Consider the following 21,498-nt stretch of genomic DNA (forward strand, 5'->3'; position numbering starts at 1 on the left):
GATTTTATTGTGCTGTTTTATTTACCTCTGTTTTCCTGTTTTCTTCAAACTTGATTTTTTTTCTGAGAAAGGGAACGTAAGAAAACAAACCTACTCACTTTTCTCTTAATTTTCTATGCATTTTGCTTTAAAATTTTAAGTAAATGTGGACTACTGTAATTAGGTGAATTAACCGTAGTGATTTATCTGCATCTACCTTTTTTTTTATTTTCTCTTAATGTTATGCAAATTTTATAACAACATTTATATTTTTTATAATTTTTGTATGGAAAAAAGTGAGCTATAAATTAAAATTTGAGATAGTAGAAGGAAATTGTAGCTCATGCTAACTTTTTTAAAAGTAAGCCTAATGAATCCAGACATATAAATTTGCATTTTAAGCCCAATTATGCCTTTTAGTATGGTTTACAAAATCCCAACACTCTTCGAGTATCCTTTGATGTCCTTTTTCTTTTATGTCATAATATAAGATCTTGTAATGCTATATACTTACAAACATATGGGCTTCCTGCATCATTGTAGTTGGCCACATGCAGTAACGCCTGTTTTCTGACGTGCTCTGGAAACGGATGAAACAAACTTATCTCTAACAGTTCGCTGGAAAATATTGCGAATGGTGGTTTGAAAAGCATTGCTTTCAAAGTAAATTTCCTTTTATGAAGATGACTTAAGTTATGTGTGTCAGTGTGGGATCAGTTTCTTAATTCACAAAGCGTTTGACTCTCATTTAAAACTTAACACTTCAAGGACCAGCTAGTTAGAAGAACTTCATGTCTAGAAGACCAGACATTTGTTTCATTATATAAAATGTTACTGACACATTTGTATAATGTATCGTAAAATGTAACATGCGCAAAAAATAAATAAATAAATAAATAAATTATATATGAAAGCTTAGCTTTTCTTGTAGCTACACTATGTGTATTAATTTAAACCTTAATTCTTCCTGTTTGTGTATTCACACTACTTGACAGTAGTGTTGCTGTTGGCTGATTGCATGGAATGTCCTGTGCTTTGAATATCTGCTGTCATCAACTGGCAAGACCATGTGACATGAGCTGTGTCTGGCTTACAAAAAGCATTGCAATCTCGATTTCAATGCCTCAGAAACTAACGTGCTAAGTTTGTACACATTGCTGATTATCAAAGATCTTTCAAATGTGCTTTTTTTCTGGGGGGGGGGGGGGGGCAGTCATTTTCTAAAGTGCCGGGAATCTTATCCATTGAGAGGACTGATAAGTTTTACGGTTCCGAGGGGCAGTATACAGTCACTTGACACGGAAAAAGTGTATGTTAGCTTGGGAAAAGTGTATTTTTAACCAGAAAATCCGGGAAAATTTTGTCATTGTCAGCATATACACCCTGTATATTGAATTGTTTGCTGTTGAAGATGTTCATTCTCAGTGTGAATGCTCTATGTCAGATGTTGTCATCTTGTGCATCTCATTTCTTCAGACCTGTTCTGAAACACAATGACTAGCCTACGCATAATTCAGGAGGTAAATTACAAATTACAAACTTAAAATTAGAAAATAATGTTCCTACCTTTCAGAACTGGTATGTTTATTTCTCACTGAAACAGATGGTGTCAGTGAGAGTAGAAGGTCAATGATGCTACATTGTAAGAATCTCAACCAGAGGCAATAGAAGGAGCAGATTGGGAAGTAAAATTGATGTGTGATGAATATTGCAATTAAGAACTAGGAGAAAAAGGGAGAAATAATTGGGGAAGTGAGGGGGCTGGGGGAGGGACCAAAGATAGAGAGTATGTGAAGGAGAGAGAGGAGAGGGAGAACGAAGATAAAAAATTAATTGAAGAAATAATAGTATTCTACTACTGGAGAAAGGAGAGATGCTGACAGGGTGCAAGAGTGTGTCGCAGAGCAAGTTCCCATCGCTAATCTTGTTTAGAAGGATCCTGTGGCACCCGTTCACCACACAGTGTCCTAGCAGTTTTGCATCCTCACAATTTGCTACGGCCGTCTGCTAAAGCAGCAAGTTTCACCCTTCATGCAGTACTTCCATTCACAGCTGTTGATCTTGCCCTGCAACTTGCCACTTCATGACTATGGTCGCTGACTATCGGTGCAGAACAATAGCTGCCCCCAGTGAGGCTTCTGCCGATTAAGTTTACCCAGTCTTTGTCCATCCCTGATATCATCCATCTCAGCTGCGGTTCTGCACCCATGCCGTGTGGAACTGCGCAAGTGACGACGCAACTGACATTGGTGCTTTTGCGATGCTGCAAGGTGCCTGCACTGAACCATCTTTATACCTGACACACAATTGCCGAGGATATTGTGTTTTCGCTTCACACTCTTGTGCAGGCTATAGATTGTGCCTTGTTTTTCGAAGTGTGGTAGTGCAGATATTGTGTAGTGAACACTGAGATGAGGCAACGATTTCTCTGACTCCACTGTTTATACCACACTACACCCGGTTAGTGCATTCGCATCTCAAGTGAAGAACTGATTTACATTTGAACCTGAGGCCGTTTATGGTTCTCCAGCCACATATGGACCTCTCCTTTATGTGTCTGTAACTCTGTGTGTTACTTAGTTCAATAAAGTAAGGAACCTTCCTACACCAGTGTTACCTGTTTCAGTGAAGTAAGGAACCCTTCTACACTGGTGACCCGACAGTGAACTCAGTCAACTTAATTTTCTATTTCAGCACCCTTTTGGCCACCTCTCCCCATTAGGTGCAAGCTCTGACTCCCACACAAGTGCACACAGCAACTTCCTTTTTTATGTTACGGTCGCTAGTGTGCTTCGCATTGTGATATCACTCCTTTATGCATGTTTTGCCACCTCTTGTTGAACATAGTGACGAATGGTTACCACCCCATCCCCAACTGATGCCCCAATGTATGCAGCTGCCATGCCAGCACCACCATGTGCCTCACGGAACTGGAATGCTGCAGTGCCGACCTGCGCATGCATCTTGCAGCGACACAACTGCCAGTGGCCCACACTGCCCAGCTTGTCTACAGTCTACATCAACAACCTGCTGACACACACCACCACTACTGACGATATCAGGCCCTCCGAAAACATCGATGCCACTGCACCAACCATTTCTGTCAACAAAGCCGATGAGACACTCACAACACTACAGCCAAAAAAACTGGGGAAACTCACCGTGCTATGCCAGTGCCGCACCTGACCCACCGGCTGTCGCCAACACAGATGCACAGGATGCTCACATCCCTGCTACTCTACTCTTCCACAGCCTACAACCAAACCAGCAATTTCCCCTCTTCTACTGTCAACTGCAGGGTACACCCCCACTGCCTCACCACAGCCCCCAACACTTACACAACAGCGTTATTTCATGTGCTTCCAGTGGCGCACCCACACTTACTGCCACCCGTCTTGACACCAGAAGCGCAGGCGACTCATGCTTTAAGGGTTTGGCACATACACTTTCAGCTGTAAAATGAGGCCGCCCTGCCAACACCACCTTGCAACCACCTGGCAATGCTGCTGCACCCTCACCATCGCAGTCCCTCTCTGGCAGCTGCATCCTGCACCTGCCCACACCTGTGCACACAGCACCAAATACTGGCTCAGACTGTCCTGGCATGGCATCATCCACCCCATGCGCCCATGAACACTGTCAGGCAGCAGACAGACACTATGCCCAACACTTGACATGTGGCACCCATCACTGCCACAGGGTCGGCATCCACACCATTGACAACATGATCCTCCACTGGTATCAGCCTTCAGCCTTCACCATTGCCACCTCACACAATACCACAGCTGAGAGTGGATATCATAAGTGCGGATATTGTGCGGTGAACACGGGGATGAGGCAGTGATTTCTCTGACTTCCATTTCTTCCACACCACACTCGTCTACTGCATTCGCATCTTGAATGATTGACTGATTTACATTCGAACCTGAGACTATTTGTGTTACTCTAGCAACATGCGGACCTGTTCTTTATGTGTGTGTAACTTCACGTCTTACTTACTTCAGTTAACTAACTAACCTTCCTACACCGTGTTATCTGTTTCAATAAAGTAAGGAACCTTCCTATAATCCTAATAGCCCATGTGATGTAGCAGGCACTCTGCTCTCGTGCGTCAGGCTGTAGACTGTGCACAGCGGCTTGGTACTTGATGTGCCCAAATGTGACATTTCTTCATTGTCTGTTCATGTGCTCAGCCAGTTTAGAGGTGGTCATTGCAATGTAAAATGCTGTATAGTGAATACATGATTGTTAGTGAACTACATTTGTGGTGTCACACGTTCATCTGTTTTCAGTGTTGTGGGCTTTATTTGGGGTGTAAACGGAATAAGGGATAGTGGATAGGTACATATGTGAAAGTTTTGCAGTTGGAATTATTGCAGGGGCACAAACCTTGAGGTATGGACAAAGGTCTGGGGATGTCGTGCGATTTCACAATTATGTTACAGATATTAGGCAGTAGCTGAAATCAGCAATGGGTGAGATGATCTCATTTCAGTTACTGAGATATTCACAGCCTTGGCAGAATAATGTATTGAAGAATTTGAAGTCCTGGTGGTGCTGGGTGATGAGTGGGGTATTTATGAGGTTTCTTCGGAACTGGGCGCTGTATTTGTGAGAGGAAAAGACTTTTATTTTAGGGCATTCATTAAGTAATGCAGCTCATTTTTTTCGTGGCCTATTTCAGTCGAAAAAAATGCAGAATTTATTGTGAAACATCTTGCAACATTCCTACTTAAGCCACTATAGTTTCATGAAGTTTCAATAGGTGTGGTGCTGTATGTTGCCTTGAAAATGGCATCTATAATGGAATCGGTTCCAAGGAGAGAGCTGTTGTTGAGTTTTTCTGTTGGAAAGTCAGAGCATCACAGATATTCATAGGTGCTTGCAGAATGTCTATGAGGATTTGGCAGTGAAGAGAAGCATTTTGAGTCATTGAGTTAGGCATTTGTCCTCAAACCTGGCTGATCTCCTGCTTGCTGGTCGGTTGCACACAGCTGTGACTCCTGCAATGTTGGAACATGCACACATTCTCATTCAAGGTGATCAATGGATCGCAGTCAAACACCTTGCTGTACAACTGGATGTCTATGTTAGTAGTGCTGACACATTTGTCCACTAGTTTGGTTACTCAAAGGTTGGTGCCCACTTGGTTCCTCACTGTCTAATGGAAGACCATTGAGAGCAGCAGAGGACCATCCGCGTGAAACTGTTTTACAAGGCTGATTGTGACATATTTTTCTCAAATAGGCAATGAAATATGTGTTCATCACTTTTCTCTGGAAACAAAACCGGTCCAAGGAGTGGCACCACACTAGGTCTCCAAAGAAAAAGTTCAAAACCGCACGCTCAGCTAGTTAAGGCATCGTGATGGTTTTCTGGGACTCTGAAGGTGTTATTCTGTTTGATGTCCTCCCTCATGGTGCAACAATCAAATTCAGCATGTTTGTCACCACAAGAATGGAAACAAACTTCTTTTCCTTGACAATGCAAAGCCTCGCATAAGTCTGCACACCTCAGAGGATCTCTCAAAACTGCATTGGACTGTTCTTCCTCATCCACCCCATGGCCTGGATCTTGCACTTTCCAACTTTCATCAGTTTCACACAATGAAGGATGCACTCTGCAGGGAGCAGATTGTGGATGATGGGGAGGTTATTGATGCAGCAAGATGTTGTCTATGAAATTGACCAGCAGAGTGCTGTCATGCAAGCATACAGGCCTTCCCAGTAAGATGGCATAAGGTCATCACATTGAATGGAGATTACGTTGAAAGATAGTGTTTTGTACCCAAAAGAGTGGGGAATAATATGGTGTTTGGAACTGTGAATAAAACCAGCCTGCTTTCAGAAAAAAAAATGTGTTGCATTACTTATCAAATGCTTCTCATATGTCACATCTGCTGTCTCTTATGTATCCATAAAAGGAGCAGCCATCCATTTAGTTGCAGTCCATTGTGCATGTTGGTTAGCCTACTGCAAATGTTCCATTAAGTTATGAGCAATGAGTGTGCCCCACTGCAAATGCTCCATCAGATTATGAATAATGAGTGAGACACACAGGTCTCATTGCACTGCATACATCACTTTCATTAAGCCCTCTGCACATGTTCTTCATGTCACTCTTTCAGTGTGTCGGATAGGAGGAAGACAATGGTTGTAATGGATTCATAGCCACATTTCGTGGAGTGAATAACAGCAAATTTTGGGCACTGATGACATATCCTGAGTCACCCCTGGCTGCACCTTCTCATTGCCAAACCTGCAGTTGGAAACTGGTACCAAAGTTTTTGAACACCAGGAAAAGGAGCATAACTCTACTGAGTCGCAACTGTCTCCAGTTTGCAAGTGAGCACCTGTCATAGTTTGTGTAGTAAATTATGTCGTCCACCAAAGTTGGATATCCCAGTGTGATGTTCCTTGTCACACTGCATGTACCTCTGCTCTCTGACATAAGTGATAAATTAAATTTATAAGGTTTTTTGTGAGCATTGAGATTCCCACTTGAACAGTTCATTTCACACTTAAAACATGCAGTTGACTCAAGGGTGAGGAATCTGACTTTCTGTGGTATAGAGAGAGGATGGCCCAATTATAAATAAAGAAACAAAGATACTAAATGACACAGACTGAGCAAAAAGTTTGTCTTGAGATCATTATTGTTATAGTATTACGAAAGCAGTAAACTTGTTAATTTACGGAACCACTGACATTTGAATTGTTGTTCGGAAGCAGTCATAGGTTCCTGATCAATTGCAAATAGGTTCTTGGAGCAGTTCAGTTTCAGTTGAGTCAGTGTGAAGATGCGTTATGATTGAGTTGGGCTAGAGTTGCATCTCAAAACTGTGAGTCATGAAGATATCACGGAACTGATTCATTCATGAGTATAGCGTTTCAGGCTGCAGACAATATTCTTGTTTGAATTTACAAGGAGTCACAAATCTAGGTTATGAATATCATTAATGTAATTAAAATTCTGAAATTTTATTCACAAATTTTAATTTCAATCATTCATATGGACCCATCACCCACAACTAGCTACCTATGCCTCAGCTCCAAGGACACAAAGGAAGGAGATTAAATAAGGAGATGGCCATAACATATCCAACATGAGCTCACAGTAAATACACAAAGACATGCATTATCCACTTGATACAATATCCCCACCTGATACAAGGCCACAAGGCAAGTACTACAGCAGGATACCCACAGCTGACAGGCATGTGCAGTAGTTTTCTATGGGTACAGCTATGCAGAGATAGCTCACTACAGCTGTGCTTCTCTCAAACATGCTGCTGTCTTCTATGTACAGGTGACAGAAGTGAAATGCTGTGTAACTGGTTTGTGTGTAGTAGCTTTCCATTCATTCTTTCAATCATTGAGTCCCATAGTTTCCATCAAGAAGGCAAGCTTTCAACGATATGATGAGGAAATCATAGAAGCCTAATATGTATACCATATTAACAATAAACTATCACAGTATTACTTAATTTCTAGTCATGCTTATGCTGTCTAAATTTAATTGAGTGAATTAGAAAGAAAGTAGCTACTTTGAAAAAAGTTGCTGCCACTTCAGTTTTACTATAAAGCATTAGTAGCTTAACATTTATTTGGTTACAATGGTGTTTTTAAAAGAAAAATGTACTTACATCTACGTATTGGAGTCCTTTTTCACTACATTAATATTTGTCACAGATCCTTACAACAAACACTACTACTTAGCATTTAGCTAAGAGAACTTTTCAATCTATGAATCTAGATATTTACGTAATTTCTGGATTGTGTGGCCATTGAGGTGTTTTCTTTCGAATTAGTAGAAATTAGCAATGTCTTTCTTTATATTGGATGGGAGCTTGTAGAATATCTTCCCATCAGAGCACATGACTCCATTTTGAACTCTAGGCATGGAGCCTAAGTCTACATAAAAATTATGTTGATCTAGATCTATACTCTGTGAACTACTGCGAAGTGCATGACAGATGGTACTTCTCATTGTACCAGCATACTGTAATTAATCTAATCTTCTTCTCACGATCCCTAGGGAACATTCCTAGATCATTATGTAAAGCCGGTTCTTGAAATTTTATAAAAATCCTTTCTCGGGATAGTTTGCATCTGTCTGCAGGTGTCTTCCAGATACTTTCTTGAGCACCTATGTGACGTTCTCCCATAGGTCAAACAAACCTCTGAATGTATGTGGTGCCCTTCTGTATATATATTCAATATCATCTGATAATCCTGTTTGGCATGGAAAAAAGAAGGAATATTAGGCTTTAACAGCCCATTGACGTCGAGGTAATTAGAGATGGAGCACAATTTCAGATTGATTCAAGGATCGGGAAAGAAATTGGCCATTCAAAGGAATCATCTCAGCATTTTCCTGGAGCAAATTAGGGAAATTGTAGAAAACCTAAATCAAATGGCCGGACATGGGGTTAAACCATTGTCCTCCTGGATGTGAGTCCAGTGTACTAACCACTGCATGTTTGGCATGCGTCCCACACATTTGAGTGATTTCTGGGATGGGTTGCATGAGTTATTTGTAAGTAATTTCCTTTGTAGACCAATAGCATTTCTATTGTACCAATAGACTGAAGTCTGCCACCAGCATTAGCTACGACTGAGCTCATGTGATAATTCCATTTCAGATCCCTACAAAGTGTTACACCCAGGTGTTGTACGGGTTCACTGATTTCAATGGTGGCTCATTCATTTTCTGAAGCGTACAGTTTCAATTTTTCAAAAACTTAAAACAAGTTGTCAGTCTTGACACTAATTCTAAATCTTATGATGATCTGACAGTATTTGTGCAACTTTTACTGACAGCACTTCGTTATAGGTAAATGCATCATCTGCAAAAAGTTTGAAGTACTATTAGTATTGTGTGCAATATCATTAATATACAATATGAACAGCAAGAGTCCCAACACACTTCCCTGGGCACACTGGAAGTTACTTCCATGTCTGCTGATGACTCTGTAACAAAGATAACATGCTGTGTCTGCCAGATCAAAAAATCCTCAATCCACCCTCAAATTTTGCTTGATACCCCATATAATTACACTTTTGATAATAAGCATAACTATGGCACTCAGTCAAATGTTCTTTGAAAATCGACTCAACTGTCTTGATTCATGGATTTCAGGATGTCGTGAGAAAAGAGTGAGTTGGGTTTCACATGATCAGTATCTTTGGAATCCATGTTGGTTAGCCAGGATGAGGACGTCATTCTGTTGGAGGTACTTCACTACATTTGAGCCCAGAATACGCTCTAAGATTCTACAACAAATGGATGTGAGGGATACTAGACGGTAGTTTTACGGATCACTTCTCCTTCCCTTAGTGTAGATGGGTGTGACTTGGACTTTCTTCCAACTATTTGGCAGCACTTTTTGTTCAATAGATCTATGGTAGATTATAATTAAAAGAGGGGTTAACTCAACCACAAATTTGGTGTATAGTCTGACAGGGCTTCCACCAGATCCTGGAAATATATTCAATTTTAGCAATTTCAGCTATTTCTCTACATCACTGACACTAATACCTATATGTTACTGTCTGGTTTATGTCTTGTATTGTCTGTATGTGACAATGTAAATAATTTTTAGTATCTGCAACAAAAACCATTCAGGAGTAAATGCTTATGGAAGTGAGAGTAAGAATTCCTAGACATAGAGCTGCAAAAAGTACTTTCAGTACTTTACATAATATTCTTACTGTTTAATTCTGCTGAATGGATTCTTTATTTACTTTAGGTGCACTGTCCTATAAGATAATTCTGTACAAAAACAGGAACTGAAAATATGCTAAATAAGCAAACTTTTTTCCCCAACACAGTGAGAGATGCTTCTAAGGGCATGACATACTGAACTGAGCTTCTTGATTAGTTCATCTATGTGTGGTACTATTTAACTTGTTATCCAAATGGACCCCAAGGAATTTTACATTTTAACTTGTTATGCAACTGGACCCCAAGGAATTTTACCGCGGATTTCATTTGATGTATGACTATTAATGTCTACTTCTGATGCTAACATACAATCTTTGCCAATATGGATTTCATATACAAATCTTTGTGAAATTAAGCCTTAAACTGTTAGTTGTGAACCATTTGCAGACATGTATAGCTATTGTCTGAGCTGTGTGTGCTAAGCTTGAGTTTGGACCATTGATTGTTATGCTTGTGTCATCAGAAAATTTTACAGTTTTTGAACTTCCTTTTAAAGTCACTGGAGGATTATTTATGTAAGTAAGAAACAATAGTGAGCCCAGTACTGATCCTTGAACCACTCAATGTGTTATGTTCCCTGTTGTAAATTATAAAGTCTGAACTCCACAGTTTTATTTGTGAATGGTATATTTTCTCAGGATACAACTTTTATTCATAACTTAAATGAACTTCAAAGAGATTATATAAAACCAGAAAATTACAGAAAATACCAAGGAGTAACACTTTACAGTGAACACTAAAACATTCTTCCTTTTATCATAACACTTCCTCCAAAAGGAAAAATAAAACAAATCTGCCAAATAAACAAACAATAAGTTGCTGCTTGACTTCCTGCACACCAGTCTCTGCTTGCAGCAAATTAAAGTGAACTCACTCAAGTGGCTTTGTCAGAAGATCAGTCAACTGGTTCTTTCCATCCATATCTTCCAACATAATTTCATTGCTCAGAAATCTGTCACAAACATGAAAGTGTCAAATCTTGATATGTTTTGATTGATGATAATATTCAGCAACTTTTGCCAATTTTAATACACTGTCATTGTCAATGTAAAGTGTTGGAGAGTGTCACAGCATTTCAACCAATTCACTTAATAAACAGTGTAACCAAATTAATTCTTTGGCTCCTTCACCTACAGAAATAATTTCTGCTTTGCTTGTAGATGGTGGTGGTGATTAGTGTTTAACGTCCCGTCGACAACGAGGTCATTAGAGACAGAGCTCATGCTCGGGTTAGGGAAGGATTGGGAAGGAAATCGGCCATGCCCTTTCAAAGGAACCATCCAGGCATTTGCCTGAAGTGATTTAGGGAAATCACGGAAAACCTAAATCAGGATGGCTGGAGACGGGATTGAACCGTCGTCCTCCCGAATGCTAGTCCAGTGTGCTAACCACTGCACCACCTCGCTCAGTGCTTGTAGATGTAGCCACAGCCTTCTGCAAGTAACTTGTCCATGATATTGTCCCACCAGAGTACTTTGCCACAATGCCAGCTTTTGAATGTCTTGTTTACTTGTCTCCAGTGAAATCAACCCCACTGTAAGTTCTCAAATTTTCTTCCCTTTCATAGATAATACTATGAATAAATGTACCTTTCAGATATTAAAATATTCATTTCACTCAATTCCAGTCCTCAGTGATTGGTTTTTCCATAGCTCAAGCAGCTTTATTCACTGCGAAAGTTGTGTCTGGACAAGTTGCTATCGAGAGATGCATAAGACATCCAGTTGCCTTGTGATAGGGGACAGAGGATGAAACTGCTTCATCTTGATCATTTTCTTCATATCCAGCAGCAGTTTAAATCATGTTGGATTCTTCCATTCAAAATCTTTCCAGTATTTGTTGATTGTATATATATTTGACATCATAATTGCTCCACCTTCATTTTGCATTATTTTTATGCCAATAAAATTCTCAAGGGTCCCCATTGTTATATCAAATTCATGTTGTAAAGTGTCCAGAAAAGTTGTAATTCATTCTTTGTCATTTCCAACGATTAGACCACCATCAACTTAAATTGCTGCATGAAGCCTGTTTCCATTGTACTGCTACAACAACAACAACTACTATTACTACTACTACGTGATCAGGCCCAGTGGACCACACGCATCTACAAGTTTCCTCCTCCACTGTATTCTGTCCATTGCTGCTATCCGCCATCCGTTCACATCTATTGACACGTGGTTTAAATCTTCATGGAGTCCATCCTTCCAACGCTTCTTGGGTCTCCCTGGCGGTCTCTTTCCTGTAGGTGTGAAATCCAGGAGCTTCCGAGGCCATCTGTGATCCTCCATCAAGACTACATGGCCGGCCCACTGCATTCGTTTGGCTTTGACAGTTCCTGCTATGTTGGGCTGCTGGTATAGTTCCTCAAGCTCTTGGTTGTATTGATCCTCCATTCCCCTGTATCTGCATCCAGAAACGGACCGAAGATCTTCCGAAGCAATTTTCTCTCAAAAACAAGGAGCTTATGGAAGTCCTGTTTCCAGGTACTCCATGTCTCACAGCCATATAGAACAACAGGCTGTCTCCATTGTATTTATGATAAAACAAACAAGGGTCTGCAGCACTCTTTTGAAAACCCACTTTATTAATTACTCCCCTAAAATGTTAGTGCTTGTCCATTCAAAAAGGCCAGTTTCACATCAAATTGTTTCAACACCATCTACTTTGAAGCAGTTGCTACTAGTAGCAAAACTTGAATTGTGTCATAACATGCAACAGGACTATATGCATCTTCACAATCAGTTCCTGCTTACTGAGTATATCCTTTAGGAACTAATCAGGCTTTGAAACAAGTGCTTCCATTAGTTACAACTTTTCGACATAGAACCCAGTGATTTTACAATACTCTGTCAGTTATGGGATGTTTGCCTAATACCCACTTATTGTGTCTCTTTAGTGCTTCTAAATCTTCATTTGACTGCAGTACGTCAGGATAACAGTTTGGATCTTTATGGTTGTCAACACTTAACTTTTGTTAGTATGAAGAATTCACCACTTCCTCAGAAAATTCATGGGTTTTGGCTTTCAAGAATTCTGTTGATTCTATATTATTGTCATCTGATACTTGCTTCCTCCAACTTTTGCTGTCAAACGTTATACCATAGCTGATATATGCGGCTGCTCTGGCTGAGAACAAACGAGCACTTGCATCAGTCACATGCATAACACTTTCCATTCTAGCCCTATACCATTTATTGTTTCATCTTATTCCAATACAGACTGTTCCTTGACCAAATGCACACACATTAGTGCCTTGCTTTCCTAATGAAACAAATTCAGGAACACCAAATTTGCTATACAAAATGAAGTACTGTTTGAAACTTCCTGGCAGATTAAAACTGTGTGCCTGACCGAGACTCGAACTCGGGACCTTTGCCTTTCGCGGGCAAGTGCTCTACCTGAGCTACCGAAGCACGACTCACACCCGGTACTCACAGCTTTACTTCTGCCAGTACCTCGTCTCGTACCTTCCAAACTTTACAGAAGCTCTCCTGCGAACCTTGCAGAACGAGCACTCCTGAAAGAAAGGATATTGTGGAGACATGGCTTAGCCACAGCCTGGGGGATGTTTCCAGAATGAGATTTTCACTCTGCAGCAGAGTGTGCGCTGATATGAAACTTCCTGGCAGATTAAAACTGTGTGCCCGACCGAGACTCGAACTCGGGACCTTTGCCTTTCGCGGGCAAGTGCTCTACCATCTGAGCTACTGAAGCATGACTCACACCCGGTACTCACAGCTTTACTTCTGCCAGTACCTCGTCTCCTACCTTCCAAACTTCTGCAAGGTTCGCAGGAGAGCTTCTGTAAAGTTTGGAAGGTAGGAGACGAGGTACTGGCAGAAGTAAAGCTGTGAGTACCGGGCGTGAGTCGTGCTTCGGTAGCTCAGATGGTAGAGCACTTGCCCACGAAAGGCAAAGGTCCCAAGTTCGAGTCTCGGTCGGGCACACAGTTTTAATCTGCCAGGAAGTTTCATATCAGCGCACACTCCGCTGCAGAGTGAAAATCTCATTCTGAAGTACTGTGTGTTTGGAGTGATATGCTTTGTAGCACCATCATTACAATACCATTTATTAACAGCAATACAATTTCTTCTAGACAAAGCCATTGTGCATGAGATAAATACAGTTTTACCATTCACTTTCTCTTCTTGCCATGTGTTATTGCAGTTAAAAGCATTCAGGTTGTTTACATTCATTGCCATGAAATTTTTGTTTTGCTCACTCTTTCGACATCTTCTATTTCTGAGTGTTAGAAACAACAAATGCACTTTGTTCATGCAATTCAGTGGTGCAATTATTTCAACAAGTAAGTTCAGACTCTGATTTTCTGATGGTATTGTCTCCCAGGGATCTTTAAAATTATTGTATTCCTTTCCTAGCGTTGATAACATTTGACCATTTAATATTCCTTTTGTCAATGTATTCTCGTCATATTAAATTAATTCATCATTTAGATCTACAAATACGATCTGTAACTTAGCAACATGTGTGCTAATGTCTTCTGTTTTGTCGCGTTCAAGTGTTGCCTTCTGCTGCATACAAGTCGTGCATGTAGTTTGTCCCATATTTTTTTAAACATTTCTGTACATCAACACAAGTTCAGCAACTCATTTGCTTAACGCACTTGCTATTAGACTCACTGCTTTCGCATCATTCTTTTGCCATTTTGCGTTTGCTGCGTTTTGTTCAGTAGTAGGATCTCAAGGCAATACAACAGGTTTGTGTGTACTGATGACAATGTCTTTGAGTTCATATGAACGGAGCACCATAGACATGTGCCATTTACATTCTGCACAATTGTCAGGCCCTTCAAGCTTATCAATATTCACTTTATAATCTCCATTTGTTACTCTGTTCTTACCGTACAACTCATTTCAACAAAAAATTCTTCTGCCAGCACACATTGGATTGATATTTTTTTCCCCCATATTTTCTGTGGACTGCTGTATTTAAATCTTATAGAGGTCTATAGTTAGTATCACAAACATTATTCTGTATGCTTCTTGTTCACAGCTGCTCTGCATTGTCTCCACAATACTCGTCCGAAATCCAGAGCTGACCTTTCAGAAGCAACTGGACCTAGACCACCTTATGAATGAAGCATACCATATGTTTTGCAAGGTAATTAATCGATTTTTTTGTTTTAGTGAACATTTTCTGTTTAATTTCTAAGTTTATGGCCAAAGCATGAGCATGTAAAAATAAACAACAAGTTGGAAATTTTTACTTATTTTATATAACAGTAAATTTGGCAAGTATGACTAAAGGCAGTTTCTAAAAAATACTGAGAACAAATTTATATCTTCCATTGCAGAGTACAAGCTGTGTTGATTATTTGTGACAAGTTAGAAATGTACACTGGATGAAGCATCTGTCCCAGATATTCCCTTTCACTTATTTCATGACAAGAATATTTACAAATGTGATTGACACTGCCATACTGAATAAATCTTACTTCAGTTACAAAATGTTTAAGACTGTAAAATACACCTAAAAGAAATGTGAGGTTATCTTCAGGAAGGCAGTTTTTATAGTTCTTACATTGTTTTTCTATACTTTATGTTCAAGACAGTTTTGTGCATTTTCACTTCCATACCACTTGCAGTTAGAACATATTGACATTTTACCATTTAATGACTGACACATGAAAAAAAAACCTTTGCTTTGTACATTTTCACCCACATCATACTTGTAATTGGAACATATTGACATTTTTTTCTATTAATAACTGACACTTGAAAAACCATGTTGCACCTGTAGGAACTAACAAAGGCAGAGAGCTTGATCTGTTGGACGAACTGTAAAATTGCTGACACTCCCTAAAAGCATCTGAATACATGCTAAATGGAAAAAGAAGGAAAAGAAAACACAATTTAATAATCAACATAATTTAATAAACATAACTTTTTGCCAATTTTGCAAACGTTTTTTGGAACTGAAGGGGAAAGAACCAAAATAATTTACCAAATGAATTCTCTTTACAACATGCTAAAAGAGATATATGACTTGTGGACTCAATAGTGTATTAAGATCTGTGTAATGGCTTGTTGCTTTGTACATCTGTGGCTTGTTTTCTTCAAGTAGCAGCCATTAACAAAAAATCTATATTGCCAGAATGAGTCTTTCACTCTTCAGTGGAGTGTGCATTGTTTTGTAACATCTTGGTGGGTTAAAACTATGGGCTGGATAGGAACTTGAACCCAAAACCTTGGCTTTTGTCAGCAGTGCTCTTGTTGACTGAGTATCCTGGTTTGACCAGTAAAGTTGTAAGAGTGGGTCCTGGGTAATGAATGAATACCTCAGTTGATATGAGCAAAGTTCCAGGTTTGTACATGGATCCATCACTTAGTTTTAAGTTGCCAGAATGTTTCAAAAGTATCTACACTATGTGATCAAAGGTATCTACACTACGTGATCAAAAGTATTCGGACACCTAGCTGAAAACGACTTACAAGTTTGTGGCAGCCTCCATCAGTAAAGCTCGAATTCAGTATGCTGTTGGCCCATCCTTAGCCTTGGTGGTAGCTTCCACTCGTGCAGGCAAATGTTCAGTCAGGTGTTGAAGGTTCCTTGGGGAGTGGCAGCCCATTCTTCACAGAGTGCTGCACTGAGGAGAGGTGTCGATGTTGGTTGGTGAGGCCTGGCATGAAGTTGGCGTTCCAAAACATGCCAAAGCTGTTCTGTAGGCTTCAGGTCAGGAGTCTGTGCAGGCCAGTCCATTAGAGGGATGTTATTGTTGTGTAACCACTCCGCCACAGGCCTTGCATTATGAACAGATGCTCAATTGTGTTGAAAAACGCAATTGCCAACCCCGAATTGCTCTTCAACAGTGGGAAGCTAGAAGGTGCTTAAAGCATCAATGTAGGCCTGTGCTGTGATAGTGCCACACAAAACAACAAGGGGTGCAAGTCCCCTCCATTAAAAACACAACCACACCATAACACCATTGCCTCCTAACTTTACTGCTGGCACTACACACGTTGACAGATGACGTTCACCGGGCATTCACCATAGCCACAGCCTCCTAACTTTACTGCTGGCACTACACACGCTGACAGATGACGTTCACTGGGCATTCACCATAGCCACAGCCTGCCATCGGATCACCACATTGTGTACTGTGATTCACCATTCCACACAACATTTTTCCACTGTTCAGTCGTCCAATGTTTACGCTCATTACGTCAGGCAAGGCATCATTTGGCATTTACTGGCATGATGTGTGGCTTATGAGCAACTGCTCAACCATGAAATCCAAGTTTTCTCACCTCCTACTTAACCGTCATAGTACTTGCAGTGGATACTGATGCAGTTTGGAATTCTTGTGTGAGGGTCTGGATAGATGTCTGCCTATTACACATTACGACCCTCTTCAACTGTTCGGTCTCTGTCAGTCAACAGATGAGGTCGGCCTGTACGCTTTTGTGCTGTATGTGTCCCTTCACGTTCCCATTCACTATCACATTGGCAACGGTGGACCTAGGGATGTTTAGGAGTGTGGAAATCTCACATTCAGCCGTATGATACAAGTGACACCCAATAACACGACCACGTTCAAACTCAGTCAGTTCCACAGAGCGCCCCATTCTGCTCCCTCATGATGTCTAATGACTACTGAGGTCACTGGTACTGAGTACCTGGCAGTAGGTGGCAGCACAATGCACCTAATATGAAAAACTTATGTTTTTGGTGGTGTCCGGATACTTTTGATCACATAGTGTTTGTTCAAACAGTAAAGTGGTGAAAGTGAAAATGCACAAAAGTGTTGCTGTAAAGATTCACAGTAAGTATATTTTGAACTGAACAGTAAAACTATCTTTAAAACTATGTTTTAAAGTGATGTAAGAAGGTAAGAAGAATTTGTAAGACTAGTTTTGTAAAAAGTACACAAATGACTAAAAACTAATGTAAGAATTGTGAAAAGCCCCTGAAGATGAGTCATTGTATTTCAGATTCATTATGCATTAATGAACATTTTGTGCAGAAATGATTGTATAGATTGGTTTAATAAGTCTTGGTAAATTTCCATGAAAGAATAAACATTTTTGTTGCAAATCTGGATTTTTCCAAGGATCATGTAAAGAATATCAACAATGTACAGCATACAGTTCATACTGACAGCTGTCTGAATTAGTCAATGTGTCAGCTGCAATTAAAAATTGAGAAAACCAGGTTTTGTGCTGTTATTAAACATTTTCATGTGAAGGGTTGAACTGCTGCACAAATCAAAACAGAATTGTACGAAGTTCATGCAGACTCTGCATCATCATTGAAGACCATATACTTTTGGATTAATGAATTTAAACATTAGATAAGGGTACCTGAAACTCAACATGTCTCCAGGCAAATGTAATTACATCAGAATTTAAATGTGGCTGGACAAGTTCCGAAGATGAACCACCCTTTGGCCGTTCAACTGAGGTCACCACAAAGGAAAACATCAACAAAATCCATGATACAGTAATGCAAGAAATAAAAATTTGTGTGCTTTCTGAGACTGCAGGCATCTCATCTGAGCAACTGCATAATATCTTGCACAGAGAATTGACTATGAAGAAGCTTTGTGCGAGATGGTTGCCACAATTGCTGACTGTCGACCAAAAGAGCATTGGCACAACATTTCAACATAATATCTGCTGATGTTGAATTGCTATCCACAAGACTTTTTTTACCGATTTGTGACTGTTGATGAAACCTGGTTCCATCATTACACACCAGAGTCAAAACGGCAGTCAAAACAATGGACAGAGGCAGTTGAAATTGCACCGAAGAAGACAAAAACCATTTTGTCAGGTTGTAGGATGATGGCAACGATTTTTGAGATTCCCCAGGAATAATCCTCAAAGATTACTTGGAGAAAGTCAGAACTATAACTGGATCCTACTATGCTTCATGTTGAATCTTTTGAAACTTGTTGTCTGAAAAAAGACCAAGACTGGGATGCAATAAAATGCTCTTTCACTAGGATAATGCACCATACCATATATCAGGGCTAACACTGGCAAAAATATATGAACTGGGCTTCTGATCCCTCCCTCATCTGCCCTATTCACCAGACTAAGCCCCAAGTGACTTCTTCCTGTTCCCTAACTTGAGACTTTGGCTTGCACGGAAGAAATTTTCATCAAATGAGGAAGTGATAGTTACAGTCAAAGAGTATTTTGCCAAGTTTGAGAGAACCAATTTTTCTGATGGGATGAAAAAGCTGGAGGATCACTGGACACTGGACCAAATCCCTCAAAGGAGACTATGTCAAGAAATATGGTGAGTTGTTTACAAGACATACTTTTTTTTACAAGACTTCTCAAACCAGACTCATATTCAATACTCTTGATAAATCCATTTTTTAAGCAGTGCACTAGCAATTATGTCACCCAAACATGCCTTGTGGACTGACTTGGTATGTCACATGTAATCACTCTTATCTGGTGTTTGTAAAACATTCAAAATGAAAACTGAAAGTCAGCATTAGTGTGTGGATACAATGTGATTAATCTTGCATCTCATGGCCATTGTCATTTCTTTGTTAAAATGAACAACAGTTTTAAAACATTCACTTATGTAACATCCAGCATACTTTCCATTCTCATAATCCACACAATGGTGTGATGTGGAGGTCCATGGCTTTTGTTTGTAAGGAGCACTTTCACATCCCCAAATGATTATTTGGATATATGTGTTTCATGGTTCCCCAAGTTTGCTCTTATATGTTCCTTTCCCAATACTTCCTAACAGTCTTTGTATCTCAAAGATTCACATTATGCAATTTAAAACAAGTTAATATAAATTGCTATAAAAAATAAGGTATTAATGGACATACTCTAAATTAAATCTGTGGAAAACACTTTGAGGTCCAATTGAAGTACAAATTAAAATGGAATCAACAAACAGATAAACTAATCACTAATCAAGACACTTAGTTCAACATATTTTGATCCTAGAAATATTTCATTTTGTTGTCCTAAAGGTAAGATTGTTGGCTTATTTTCCATGTTCTCGCTGTTATGTAATTATCTTTTTGGATCAATATACCTAAAGTAAATAAAGCATTTACTCACCAGAAGCAAACAGTAGCATTATTGTGAAAGAGGATAATGACATATCATTCAGTAATATTTTTAAGGATCTTAAAATTCTTTCACACACTTCTCAGAACATTTGTTCCTTAATAGCTTTATTTTCTGGTAATACAAGTCATAGTCATAAAGCTATAATTATAATCTCAAAAAAATGAAGTTCCAACCATGAAATTTGTTGACAGTGTTAGTTTGGTTTAGTTTAGTTTAGTACCACCTTTTGCATCACTTACATGATGTAGACATCGTCATAATACTGTGCAGCAATATGCACAGCACATTCTATAAATTTATATAATAAACATAAAATCAGCACTTTACTATGTGTTAAGAAAATTGATACAGTGAACTAAAGTCTTGGTCTCGAACGTGCTCACTGAACAAGTAAATAATAATTTGACATATATACAGTACACTTTGAAAAACACAGTTATCACATCATTTAAAGTTAAATAGTACACAAAGAAAATATAAAATTTACAATCAGAACAGCATGATTCAAATGACAAAGAACAAAATACAAGTATTTGTTAGTGATGTAGGGATTCTAAATATTCCTATGTATTATAAAAACTTTTATTTAATAGGTAATTTTTTAACTCTAACTTAAACTTTCCCTTGTATTCCATTCCTCTGATGCAAATTCAAAGAGCATTATACAGCTTTATTCCCTAAATAATCCACATGTTTCTGAGGTTTTCCTCCCTTGCTTCTTCTACATGCAGATTTTTACTGATATGTATATTGTACTTGCTGAATTTATGTATAAACTACTCAAGTTTGTTATTGTTAGAGTTCACTTGTGAATGTGTACAAAGCTGGTTCTGTATCTGTTTTTAACTACATGAATAAGGACCTGCAGTGTGTTTGTGGAGGGCTGTTTGTTATAATTCCAATGGTCATTTTCTATCTTTTAAAAAGTCTCTCAAATGAGATTCTGTCACACCTCAGAACAATATTCCACTTGATACAATAGAATAAACATAAGCAAAATACACTAATGTTACACACTCTGTGCTCCAAACTCTTGAAATTATTGTCAGTGAAAAACAGGCAGAATTGAGTTTTGGGGTTATGTACATGACATGGTTGTTCCCACTCAAGTTATGATCAATTCTCATGCCCAAAACTTTACTAGACTGTGCTTTCTCTCTGTCCTGCTCACTCCATCATAAATGGAGATCATCCTTCTCATTTACTTTACTACACTGTATGTAATTTGTTTTATTTCAATGTCCTGCTCACTCCATAATAAATGAGATAATCCTTCTCATTTACTTTACTACACTGTATATAATTTTTTTCAATTAAGAACTAACTTGTTAGCATGATACCACTGCTACACACACTTCAGAACTTTTTGTGCTGAAATGGATAAGAATTTTTACTAGTATCATCTGCAAATAACGTAATTTTGTATGAACTGTTGGGGCTTTTAATGTCATTTATATAAATGAAGAATAATAGGAGGGCCAAGAATACTACCTTGCAGGACACTTACTTCCACTTTCTTAGCGTCTGATACCTACTTTATTTTATGCCTGTATTGAGATGAGTTCCAAACCTGAGTTCTGTTTTGGAGACAGGAGTCAGACAATTTCTTCCTGATTCCGCTGATGCCTTTTGTCTCCAGTGTGTGAGAAAATTGATGGTTTACTGTATCAAAGGCCTTTGAAATATGTAGCTTGATTCCTACCACACTTTTGTTACTGTC

At 39.2% G+C, this 21,498-nt stretch overlaps 1 protein-coding gene and 1 non-coding gene across 2 annotated transcripts in view; one reads left to right on the forward strand and one right to left on the reverse strand.

The window, feature by feature from the left end:
- LOC124797849 (probable phosphorylase b kinase regulatory subunit beta) overlaps window positions 1-21,498 on the forward strand; it is a 195,084-nt gene that overhangs the window by 168,160 nt on the left and 5,426 nt on the right. The window contains 1 exon segment of the mRNA XM_047260909.1: window positions 14,722-14,829. Coding sequence (XP_047116865.1) covers window positions 14,722-14,829 — 108 coding nt within the window.
- Window positions 11,039-11,111, reverse strand: Trnaa-agc. Its single transcript has one exon. It is a non-coding gene; the product is annotated as a tRNA-Ala (tRNA).

The sequence above is a fragment of the Schistocerca piceifrons genome, chromosome 5, assembly GCF_021461385.2.
Source record: "Schistocerca piceifrons isolate TAMUIC-IGC-003096 chromosome 5, iqSchPice1.1, whole genome shotgun sequence".
NCBI lineage: Eukaryota > Metazoa > Arthropoda > Insecta > Orthoptera > Acrididae > Schistocerca > Schistocerca piceifrons.